The sequence below is a fragment of the Perognathus longimembris genome, chromosome 7 (assembly GCF_023159225.1).
Source record: "Perognathus longimembris pacificus isolate PPM17 chromosome 7, ASM2315922v1, whole genome shotgun sequence".
NCBI classification, from domain to species: domain Eukaryota; kingdom Metazoa; phylum Chordata; class Mammalia; order Rodentia; family Heteromyidae; genus Perognathus; species Perognathus longimembris.
Window position 1 is genome coordinate 22,286,869 of NC_063167.1, and position 12,225 is coordinate 22,299,093.

Here is a 12,225-nt window from a genome sequence, read left to right on the forward strand (position 1 = left end):
GTAGAAGAGTCTGCTACAGGGAGTACAGGTTTCTTTCAAATAACTGAAACTGTTTTAGTGATGTTTAAGTGAGATAATTTTTAACTATTTAGCAAATAGGAAATGCTTTATAGAGATGAGATGAATTTTGAACTGAGCAGAGTCTGGGAAAGTATAAACATTAAGACCGGGAAAACTTTGAAAGGAATTAGCAGAAGTAAGAGAAACAGCCAACGATTTCATAGCATGATGTTTGAGCAAGGAAAAGGAGTGTGGTAAGGTTGAAAGGTAGGTGAATAGGTGAAGCTAGGTGGTGCAGAACTTGAGGAACACTACTTTCTTGGGATGGTTTTGGGATCTAGTTCACTTTGATGCACATCTTTGGCGAAGAGTGGTGATTATGAAATGATAGTGTTTTAGGTCACTCTGTAAAATTTGTTATTCATATACATGTATTTGTTTGTTTGTTTGTTTTCTTTCAATAGCAAATCAAGTTGAAGAAACATTACATACTCATTTACCACAAACCCCAGAAACAAACTTTAGGGTAAGTTTTCAGTGTGTATGTAGATTGCTGTTGATTGTGGCAAGTGTCAAAGTTTTCTTTATGTCCCTTTCTTTCTATACTATATACTAGGTAGCGCACTGATTTTTTTTAATTTCTATTTTTTAAGCACTGATTATTTTTTAAATTTACTTCTTATTTGGGCAAGGACATCCTTGGAGACAGTCTAAGAAGCCTGAACTCCTAGATTTTTTTATTTGTATATGAAAATTTAGACAGATAACACATTTACTTTTAGGCATAGGAACTCTTAACGTATATGCATAAAATTCTTCATTTTCTCTTGAGCTTTCCTTTGGGTGTTGGACCTAAGAAGGACTAGTATTAAAATTTGAATATTAATCCTTTATATTGTGTTTTAGGATTCCAGCTACCCATTTGCCAATAAAGAACCCATTGGTTCGGAACTGGGGAATTCCTTTGCATCAAATATTAGAATTAAAGAAGAACCTTTGGATGATGAGTATGACAAAGCAATGGCACCACAGCAGGGACTTCTAGACAAAATTAAAGATGAACCTGAAAATGCTCAAGTAATCATTTCACCTTTTTAACCTTCTTCCTTTTATTCTACACATTAAATTATTTATTTGTGAAAGGAAGTGCTTAAAAAGTGAAGTAGAATAGGCACCAGTGGCTCATATCTATAATCCTAGCTACTAAGGAGGCTGAGATCTGGAGGATTGTGATTGAAAGCCAACTCAAGCAGAAAAGTCTCCAAAATAATGAGCAAAAAGCTGGGGTAGAGGCATGTTTCAAGTGGTAGAACAGCACATAAGCAAGCTAGCTAAGCAGGCATGAGACGGCAGTGGAATGGGGGAAGTGAAGTGGTTGGTTGACAGGATGAAAGACTGTTAAGGAGGTTGAGGCTATTTGAATTATCTGTTTTTTGGTATTTTTTTTTCCAGTCCTGGGCCTTGTACTCAGGGCCTGAGCACTGTCCATGGCTTCTTTTTGCTCAAGGCTAGCACTTTGCCACTTGAGCCACAGCGCCACTTCTGGCCATTTTCTGTATATGTGGTGCTGGGGAATCGAACCCAGGGCTTCATGTAAACGAGGCAAGCACTCTTTGCCATTAGGCCATATTCCCAGCCCAGTTTGAATTATCTTGTAAGACAACTACATGAAAATTTTCTTGAATAGTAATTAAGGCGTTTAATCATCGTTCTTAAATACTGCTGTGATCTTTGCGGTGCTTTTCAATACAAGATTAGGGAACCAGTGAGTTTGAAGGTGAGTTTTAGAAGAACCAGTGAGTCTCAGAAGGTGAGAAGTGAATACAGCATGAATTAGCTGTTTCTCTGAAATAGTACTTGATCTGGAGAAAGCTTAACCTTTCTATCTTTCTGCTAGATTAGGGAGTTTGAGAATATGAGACGTGTGTGGAAGAGAATGTTTTATTCAGGTTTTTTTTTTTTAATTTCTCAACCTTGCCACCATTGACAAGATAATTATTTGTTATGGGGGTCTGCCCTGTACATTACAGGATCTTTAGCAAGATTCTTTGCCTCTATTGTCTAGATGTCAGTAACGTCCCTTTCTCCCTCCATTTATAACAAGCAGAAATATCTTCAGATATTACCAAATGTCTCCTGGAAAGCTGGGTGCTGGTGGATCATGCCTGTAATCCTAGGTAATAAGGAGGCCGAGATCTGAGGATTGAAGTTCTAAGCTAGTTCAGGCAAAAAGGTCCATGAGACACCTATCTCCAATTAACTACAGAAAACTGGAAGTGGAGTTGTGGCTCAAAGTGGTAGAGTACTAGCCTTGAGCAAAAGAACTCAGGGACATTGCCCAGACACTTGAGTTCAAGCCCCATGATGGAAAAAAAGAAAAAAATCCCCTGGGAAGCAAAGTTATCTGTTATTGAGAATCAGCACTTTAGAGTATAGAAATTGAAGAATAGGTGATTATAGAATTGAATGATTTATATGAATCAGATGATGAGTTAGGCAAGAATTACTTTAGTGCTTAGGAGAAGATAAATTTAATAGGATAGTGATGGCAAAGCTGTAGGAATTGGATGGATATAAGTGTAATTGTAGCCTCATTGAAGGCATGTTTGTGGGAACAGGTAAAATTAGAGAGCTTGGACAACTGATTAGGTATTAGGGCTCTAACACTTAGGAAGAGTTCATTTGACAGTATATGCCTTACAAGATTACAACCATGGGGCTGGGAATATTGCCTAGTGGCAAGAGTGCTTTCCTTGTATACATGAAGCCCTGGGTTTGATTCCTCAGCACCACATATATAGGAAATTGCCAGAAGTGGCACTGTGGCTCAAGTGGCAGAGTGCTAGACTTGAGCAAAAAAAAAAGAAGCCATGGACAGTGCTCAGACCCTGAGGTCAAGGCCCAGGACTGGCAAAAAAAAAAAAAAAAAAGACTATAATCAGGGCTGTATGTAGGGCAGGCCTTGAATCTCTTTACATTTCCTAATGTGAACATAAGAAATGCTAATATTGGCAGGATGCCAAAAATATCTTTCTTTTGTATATGACCCATGGTATGGTATGTCTTTGGACTTTGGGAAGGTTAGTATTAATGTTTTCAAAACAGGTTTTAATAGCTAGAGAATTAAAAATATATGAATATATTCAAAATATAAATAAAAATAAATGTGTAAATATATTCAGAATTATAAAATGCAGAATATCAAGTTTTGTCATGATTATGAAGGAGAACTTTCCCTAAAGTTCACCTCTTAATTGACAAGGCTCTTGGAAATGAAGCAGTAACATGAGTAGGTTGTAGGTATAAGCTCTTAAAGCATTCTTTGTGCTTTATTCTGTATGTTGGCCCGCAGTAAGGCAGTCCCAGTGTGTAGTTTTCCCTAAGCAATTCTTTTGTTAGTCATGTGATCCTGTAGGATCAAACTTTTGGTGATTCTTTTATAAATGCTCCAGGGTAATTCATATTATAAACTGTAGGTACTTATTTTTTCCTTCTTGTCTTTTGCCCTCTTTCTTCCTCTTTTTCTGACTACTTTTTCTTTCCTCTTAATTGTCCTGTTTGTTTTTTCTTAAGGTATTTCTCCCTCATGTCCATTGGAAATCTGTGTGTCTTGCTTTTCATTGTGGTATAATGCTTTATTAGTCTTACTCATTTCTAGAGGATTATTTATTTATGCTCAAAAACATACTATTGGATGGGAATTGAACTCTTGCTTGCCACTAGGCCATATTCCCAGCCCTTGTTTTGTGTTTTTATTTTTTTTTTTGGCCAGTCCTAGGCCGTGAACTCAGGGCCTGAGCACTGTCCCTGGCTTCTTTTTTGCTCAAGGCTAGCACTCTGCCACTTGAGCTACAGCGCCACTTCTGGCCATTTTCTGTATATGTGGTGCTGAGGAATCGAACCCAGGGCCTCAAGTATACAAGGCAAGCACTCTTGCCACTAGGCCATATCCCCAGCCCCAAATACAGTTTTGTTTTTTTGTTTTTTTTTTGGCCAGTCCTGGGCCTTGGACTCAGGGCCTGAGCACTGTCCCTGGCTTCCTTTTGCTCAAGGCTAGCACTCTGCCACTTGAGCCACAGTGCCACTTCTGGCCATTTTCTGTATATGTGGTGCTGGGGAATTGAACCCAGGGCTTCATGTATACAAGGCAAGCTCTCTTGCCACTAGGCCATATCCTCAGCTTGTTTTGTGTTTTTGATAGACGGTTTTGGTATGTTATTCAGGCTGGCCTTGAACTTGCTATTCTTCTGCCTCTGCTTCTGTTACAAGTATGTAACAATGCACCTGGCCTCAATCTACTTTTTTTGCATACAAAAAGGTATTGGGTTTTGAACTCAGGGCCTCTCACTTGCTAATAAGTAGGTATTCAATCACTTGACCCATTTGAACAGTCCTTTGAGCTTTTCTGCTCAAGACAGTTCTCTACCACTTTGAGCCACAGCTCTACTTTTGGTTTTCTGGTAGTTAGACATAAAAGTCTCACAGACTTTCCTGTCTGGCTTTGAATCTCAATCTTCAGATCTCAGCCTCCTGAGTAGAATTATAGGTGTGAGCCACCAGCGCCCAGCTTGTTGCTTATTCTTGTAATAGGATCTGGCTTTATGCCTGGGCCAACCTAGACTACAGTTCTCTTATTTGTTCTTCCCTTTGACATGCATCTGCTACTGTGTCTAGCCATTGTGCTTCCCTAATAGCTTTAGAATTACAGGCATGTACAACTAGATGGAATATTCCAGAATTTTATGCCTAGGTTGGCCTTGAATCATAATCCCAATCTCTGCCTCCCAAGTAGACGGGATTATAGGCTTGAGCCACCACACCTCACTCTTAACTTTACTTTTGACCATCAGTTACTAGTAACTTTTCTCATGGTTTAATAAAATCAGTCTTAGTTCATGGTGTCTTTCCAGAACTTTCCTTGAGTTGTCTCTGTTCTTACCTTTGTAGTTTTGCTTTCAGTTCACTTTTTCTCTTTTAATACAGTTCATTTTTATCTTAATTTCTTTACTATATAAATTACTCGGGTGCTAAATAAACTGTATGTGTACACTTAACTTGTACTCATTTGCTCTTGGTTGTTTTTTCAGTTAGAAGTTGCCAAGTGTGTCATTTGTTATCTTCATCCTGAAGTTACTGCATAACATCATTTAGTTTCCAGTTTCATTTCTTTACTCTGCTCCCAGTATATGTTACTCTAGTTTTTTCTATAGGCTTATAAAATACATATTTATATTTACAGAAGCTTTTATTTGTAGTACTGTATTGTTTTATCCTCCTAACAGCCTTATGGCCAGAGTACAGGTTATACAATTATATTTGTGGATGAGGGAGCTGAGTTTCAAAGAGATTATGTAAGTTTAAGTACTTAAGGCCATTATATCCAGATGTCAGTTATAATCAGAATCTTTTTTTTTGTTATTCTTATCAGTCTTTCTATAACTTAAAGAACAAAATGGAACAATGAAAGTTTTAATTTTTAAAAATGTTTAGAGAAATTTCTAAAATAGAAAATTTAAAGAGAGCCAGAGTTCTTATTCTTCCTCTCCTTTCTCATAGGTTCTGAAAGCTAGATGCTAAAGAATACTATATTAAAATCATGATTATTTTCTCTTCTGTTCAAAATAATAAAAGGTGAACTAATTTATCAGTCTTTTCATTGAAATAAATGTGAATTAAGATGGGAAAGCAAATTACTTGTTAAAATAGTGATTAAATCCCCACTTAGAAAGTAGACTGCAGTCATTCAAATATTAGGGCTTTGTATTAACCAGGTCAAGTTAATTTGACTAGAAAATGTATTCTTAATTTCTGAGATATGGGTTAGGTTATTAATAGGGGTATTTTCCTACAAGTAAAGCAGGAAAAGTAAAAACATAAGTAAAGGAGATTTAAAAAAAAACAAACACCCCTTTTCTTCTTCTAAAAGTTTGTTGCATCTATCAGATACTTGTTTTTGGAAATACATTTGTTATTTGTTCCTCACTGATTTGTTTGTAAAATTTTTGTAAAAATATTCCCTTTGTTGGGGAATTCAGACTAACTGAATTGTACTGAAGGCATTATGGGCTGTGTGCGGGCGGTTCACACCTGTAACCCTAGCTACTCAGGAAGCTGAGATCTGAGGATCGGTTTCCAAGCCAGCCTGGGCAGGAAAGTCCTTGAGACTCTTTTCTCCATTTAACCACCAGAAAACCGCAACTGCAAATGGTAGTGCCTTAACCTGAGGAGCTCAAGGTTAGTGCCTAAGTTCAAGCCCCATGACTGACCAAAAAAAAGGGGGGGAGGCATTATGGAGTAAAACGCAATACTTTTCAGTATATTCTTATTTTGTTACAATATGTACTTAAAGTTTAACTTGCCAGGATGTTAAAATTGTCCTCATAAAGAGTAAGAAAACTGACTGGAGACCATTAGAGTGAGCTAATAAGCACTGATTCTGATTCTGATTAATCATTTGTGTGGAAATTGAGAGGATCATGAATTGGAGCTAGCCTGGGTAAAAAGTTAACAGGATTCCATTGCAAAAAATCAGAATTGCTTGGTTGTGAGCACCTGTTATCTCAGCTATTCTGGAAGCAAAGATAGGGGATCACAGGCTGAGATTGGTGAGGCAAAAACAAGAAGTCATGAGACCTTACCAAAATATAATTAAAGCAAAAACAGGAATAGGGGTTGTCTGAAGTTATGAGTTCAAATCCTATTGCTACAAAAACTAAAAATTTAACTGGATATTTGCTTTAATATACTATAAACATAATTTCAGGCAAACAAATATTAGGAAAATTTAATATATTTAATCAACAGCGCAACTGTGAATATCTATTCTGATGAAATCTCAAGTAATTCATTGTGCATTTCTTATAATTGACATTCTTGATCATGACAAGGAAGTACTTATTTTCAATAAATGTCACTGAACGTTAAAATGATGGAAGCCTTCTGTTAGTAATTACTAAAAGAACACAATTACTGATATTAGCATTATCATTTAATTTTTGTTGGATTTTGGCTCACTGCCTGTTAAGGAAATCAGAAGAAAAGGTAATAGAAAGAGGAAGATAAAATGATCATCACTTGTTGGTAAGAATACTAGAAAATGCATGGAACTCAGCAGGTGCCGATGACTCAAGCCTGTGATCCCAGCTACTCAGGAGGCTGAGATCTGAGGGTCATGATTCAAAGCCAGCCCAAGCAGGAAAGTTTGTTAATAATTTGTTTGGAAATTGGGAGGGTCATGGATTATTTCCAATTAATTACAGAAAAAGCCAGAAGTTGTGCTGTGCCTCAAGTGGTAGAGCGCTTGCCTTGAGGAAAAGGAGTGTGCAGGCCCAGAGTTCAAGACCCAGGATCTGCAAAAAAAAACAAACCAAAAACCTTCTAAAAAGAAAATTAATAGAACTCATGAAAGCTTAGTGGAATGTCTAGTTGTATTGTAGATATGTAGAAGATTGTTTCTATAAATATTTCCCAGTTAGATGACTTAGAGAACAAAGTATACTATTCTCAGCAACCACTGAAAGTACTATGTGAGATAAAAGACAACTTGAGTGGAGAGTTTTTTCAAATATAAGAAATATGTCAGTTGTTCCTAAAATAAGGTATAGATTTTCTGTGAACAAATCAATATGTTAGTGATTAGATTTTGAAGTTTTGAAGAAAAATAGGTGTGCATATACACATTTACTACGTATATATTCTAAATTAATAGTTGGAGCAATTAAGTGGCAAACCTTGTTAAATGGTTAAACATCTTGTAATAGTTTCTTTATGGTAGTGTAACATGGTAAGATTAGTCATGCTGATAATGGTTTGCATAGATCTCCCTCATATTAAAATTTTGTATATTAATCAGTGGCAAGTGGAACAATTTCACTTACTAGTGGAAATAAAATGCCTAATCCATAGAGTAAAACCAGTGTTGGCAAGTTATTGGTAGATAGCCAAATCTACCCTACCTGGTGTTTTCTTATTTTGTTTTTCTGCCCACTCCCTTGTACGTAGTTTTATGGAACATTGCCATGTTCAGTTATTAATATATTGTCTTGTGAGTGCTTTTGCTCTACTATGGCAGAGTTGAGTAGTTGTGACAGAGACCATATGGCCTGCAGAGTCAAAAATATTTACTATCTGGCCCTTTGCAGATAAAGTTTGCTGACCCCTGGATTAAAGGACTGTATTATAAACAATGAAACCACTTTCTTATTATTTTATTATGGAAGTAAATCTTTGTAAGAGATAGAAGAAATCACAAAGGTAAAGATTGTCAGATTTTTGGGATACAAATGGATCAGTACATAAAAATTTTAAGTCAAAGTACATATTGAGGAAATGTTGATAAGAAATGCTATCAAGGATGAATGTTGCATTACAATGCAAATAGGAGCAACGTGTGGAAAGACTTATTTTTTTTTCATAAATTGCTGGAGTAAGAATTTTTGTTGGGAAAATAATCTGTCATTATGTATAGCAATCCTTTACTATATGCCTTTTAAATTAGGAACTCTACTTTTAGAATTAAAGTAGACTCATGGCATTACTGATTATATTAAGTATGTAAAAACACTAAATAGACCAACATTGGGTTATAGTTATATAATGTCAGTGCAAGACCATCTGGATACCAGAAGCAGAAAGATACAAGTAATACTGATCCTGTCTTTACTGAGAGTTTTTCTTAATGACTTTATTTAAAATTTTATTTTTTACAGATTTTTACATAAATTGTTATTTTAAAAAATGCATTTACTATCTTTATTGGAGGTTTGGGTTTCTTTAATTTTATGTCTGAGACATTTATACTCACCTCAGTCATCTCTTTGTGTAATCTGATATGTGGGATAAATAAAATGTGTTAGTACTTCTCAAATTTGCGTAGTAGTGACATTCCCCACCACAGAGTGTGTCTGAGATACCCCAGTGTTCCAGGAATAAGTAGTAATATTGCAATATTTGTAAGCTATGATGTGAAAAACAGTATCTTAAAATTTAAAAAAAATTACTAAATGTAGCATGATGCAACATTTTATAATTGTAAAAATAGACAACCGCACTGAGTGATGATCATTCACTCATGGCTTAAAATATATATACGCGCACTTAAAAATCAATGAAAAGACACAGTTTAAAATGTGATTTTAGGGTTCGCAGACTACCTTGGCCTCCGGGGTTCTTGGATTAAGATCTTAGAAACACTACCATTTAGTTACTAGAAATTACTTTGGGAGTTGAGGGCATGCCTCAAGTGTTGTAACACTTGCCTGGCATGTGTGAAGCCCTGGGTGCAATCCCCAGGAAAGGAAAATTAAAGAAGTGTTTTGGAGTAATATGAAGTAATATGCAAACATTCAAACAATTCAAGTGAGTACAAAATGAGTTTATAAGAAACGATACTCTAGAAAAATTACATTTGTATAAAGAAACAAAACCTATCTTTGAATAGAAGAAGGGAAAAGACTGGAAAGAAATATACCAAAAAGAGTAACAGTGGTTCTTTTTGGGTAATGGAAATTTATTAGAAGTTTTTTCTTCTTTCTACTTACCAAAATTTTCTATAGTGATTGTGTATTACTTTTATAATAAAGTTACTTAAAATACTGTAATATTTAAGAAATTTCAGAACTGATTTGTAAATGTCTGGTAAAATCTCAGGCTGTTAAAGAGCTAACATGAATTTTTTCCTCTTACCCTCTCAGAATATGCAAGCATGTTACACTAATCTTGTTGTTCATTATAGCTTGCTGTTTTGTATTTCATTAAGTTAATATTGTAAACATTTTCCACTTCTATATAGCAATAGTACAATGTCTTGCATGTTTAGATTTCTTTGTAGATGTTTTCTCCATGCTTATTTACTTATTTTTTCCTTTTTGAAGGAGTATAGTCATGGCCAACAGCAAAAAACTCAAGAGGGGGAACTGAAAATTAGTGCTGTATTTTCAGTCAGTGGCAGTCCTCTTGGTAAGAAACAACTGAATAAATGAATCATACTAATTCTGAGCAACATGAATGAGAAGAAGTTTGTATTTGTATTGATAAGCTAGGCAGTTCTCTTTGTCCATTTAGAATACTTTAAAATTGTATACTACATAATTACTGTTGTGTGTCAAGACTAGTTATAGTCAAAAAAGAAAGGAAAAAGCAAATACATGTTAAAAAGTAAAATATTCATTTCTTTTAATTCTTTTTTTTTTTTTTTTAAAGCTCCTCAGTTGACTACTGGCTTTCAGGCTTCACTGGCATCATCTGGCATGAATAAAATGCTTCCTTCAGTTCCAGCCCCAGCTATACGAGTTTCCTGTTCTGGTTGTAAGAAAATCCTCCAGAAGGGGCAAACTGCCTATCAGAGGAAAGGGTCTACTCAGCTTTTCTGCTCTACACTGTGCCTCACCGGATATACAGTTCCACCTGCCCGCCCACCACCTCCTCTCACCAAGAAAACTTGCTCAAGTTGCTCAAAGTATAGCAGAATTCTAATTTTTTTTTTGCTTTTCTTTTACCAAACTTTAATCTTAGCTGGGTATTATATTTGAATGTCTGAATTTCTGGGTTTTGTTTTGTTGGAAATAACACATTATGGTGTGGGAATGTGGCTCAGTGGTAGATTGCTTGTCTAGCATTCATGAAGCCCTGGGTTCAATTCCTCAGTATTCCCCACATAAACAGAAAAAGCTAGAAGTGGGGCTGTGGCTCAAGTAGTAGAGTGCTAGCCTTGAGGAAAAAGAAGCTCAGGACAATGTCCAAATAAATAAATACCACAGTGGTTAGTGCCAAATAATGGTGCTGCTTTCAGTTTTTCTGGGTGCTAAGGGTTCCACATTATTTCACCTTTAACTGTTAAGAAGTGTTGTTTGTTTTTTCCCCCTTTTCTTAGCCATGGGGCTTGAACTCAGGGCCTGGGTGCTGTCCCTGAGCTTTTTCACTCAAGGCTAGCTCTACTACTTTGAGCCACAACTCCACTTCTGGTTTTCTGGTTAATCAGAGGTCTGCTTTGGTTAGGCAGGAGACTAAAAACAAAATTGAATATGGTTAGACATTTCCCTTACAGGTTGGTTGGTTTTGTGCACATCTTTCTGTAGCTTATTTCACTTAAATTGTTTAAGGAGTAATGTTCTTATATTGTATAATAGCAGCTTAAATAATACATTGTATAATTCACATATCCCAGTGTAGATTGGAAGTTCTATTTTTTTTTTGTCACATTGCTACTGTTTAAAAAGAAACAAAAAGCCACATCTCTAGTAATAGAGCAACTGCATAGCTTTGCAAGCCTGAGACTCAGATCATTCATTTCCATGACTGCCAAGCAACAACAAAAACAACAAGAAAAAACCACAACAAAAAGAAATTCTGTAACTGGGATTATATCTTTTAAGGTTTTATGTATTTTTTACATATTGAGCATCCTTAATCCAAAAACCTGAATCCAAAGTGCTCCAAAACTCAAACTTTTATTTTTTGGTCCTAAGTATTCTTTGGCAATAATACCAAATTTTTATCTCCTGGTGTGTGTGTGGGGTCTATTTAATGATGCTCCATGTAGCTAAAAGTTATCAAAAATTGATCAAAGGTGAAATAAGATTATATCATATTGTTGGGGTTTTTTTTGGAGGGAGATGACAACACTTTGAAGACTAAAGTCAAATCTATTATTTGGTGACAAGATTTTATATTCTTGAAAAATTGTGAAAGTGCAGGGAAAGTGTTCTCATGACAAAGATGTATATGTAAATTGGCTAGTCCTTCCACAATATCTGTGTTCTCTAAAGTAGCATGTTGTGCATGGTCAATACAGTATATTATCTGACATTGTAAATAAAAGAAAAGCAAGCCCAACCATAGACCCTTTTCTTAAATGTGTTCACTGCTAAAGACCAGTATATAGGAGATATTTAATATTTGCTGAATGAGTTATTTAAAGACCCTAACTTTTTCTTTTGGTCTATCATAGGGCTTGAACTCAGGGCCTAGATGCTGTCCCTGAGCTTTTTTTTTTTAGCTCAAGGCTAGCACTTTTATCACTTAGAGCCACAGCACCACTTTTGGTTTTCTGGTGGTTGAGAGTCTCACGGACTTTTCTGCCTGGGCTGGCTTTCAATCACAATTCTCAGATCTCAGCCTTCTGAGTACCTAGGATTATAGGCATGAGTCACTGGTGCCTAGCTAGGATGCTTTTGAGAAAAGCTGTTATTATTGCTTTTGTTAGAAGTTTTAAAAATGTTACCGTAT

General features: G+C 35.8%; 1 protein-coding gene across 8 annotated transcripts in view; it reads left to right on the forward strand.

The window, feature by feature from the left end:
* The window catches only part of Zmym4 (zinc finger MYM-type containing 4), a 104,475-nt gene that overhangs the window by 42,420 nt on the left and 49,830 nt on the right, over window positions 1-12,225 (forward strand). For 7 of the 8 annotated variants that reach the window (XM_048350859.1, XM_048350861.1, XM_048350860.1 and 4 more), the window contains 4 exons: window positions 465-526; window positions 907-1,077; window positions 9,873-9,957; window positions 10,201-10,456. In XM_048350859.1, coding sequence (XP_048206816.1) covers window positions 465-526; window positions 907-1,077; window positions 9,873-9,957; window positions 10,201-10,456 — 574 coding nt within the window. Of the gene's footprint in view, window positions 1-464; window positions 527-906; window positions 1,078-8,234; window positions 8,254-9,872; window positions 9,958-10,200; window positions 10,457-12,225 lie in introns of those variants that run through there. The other variant, XM_048350866.1, reaches the window with a different exon arrangement.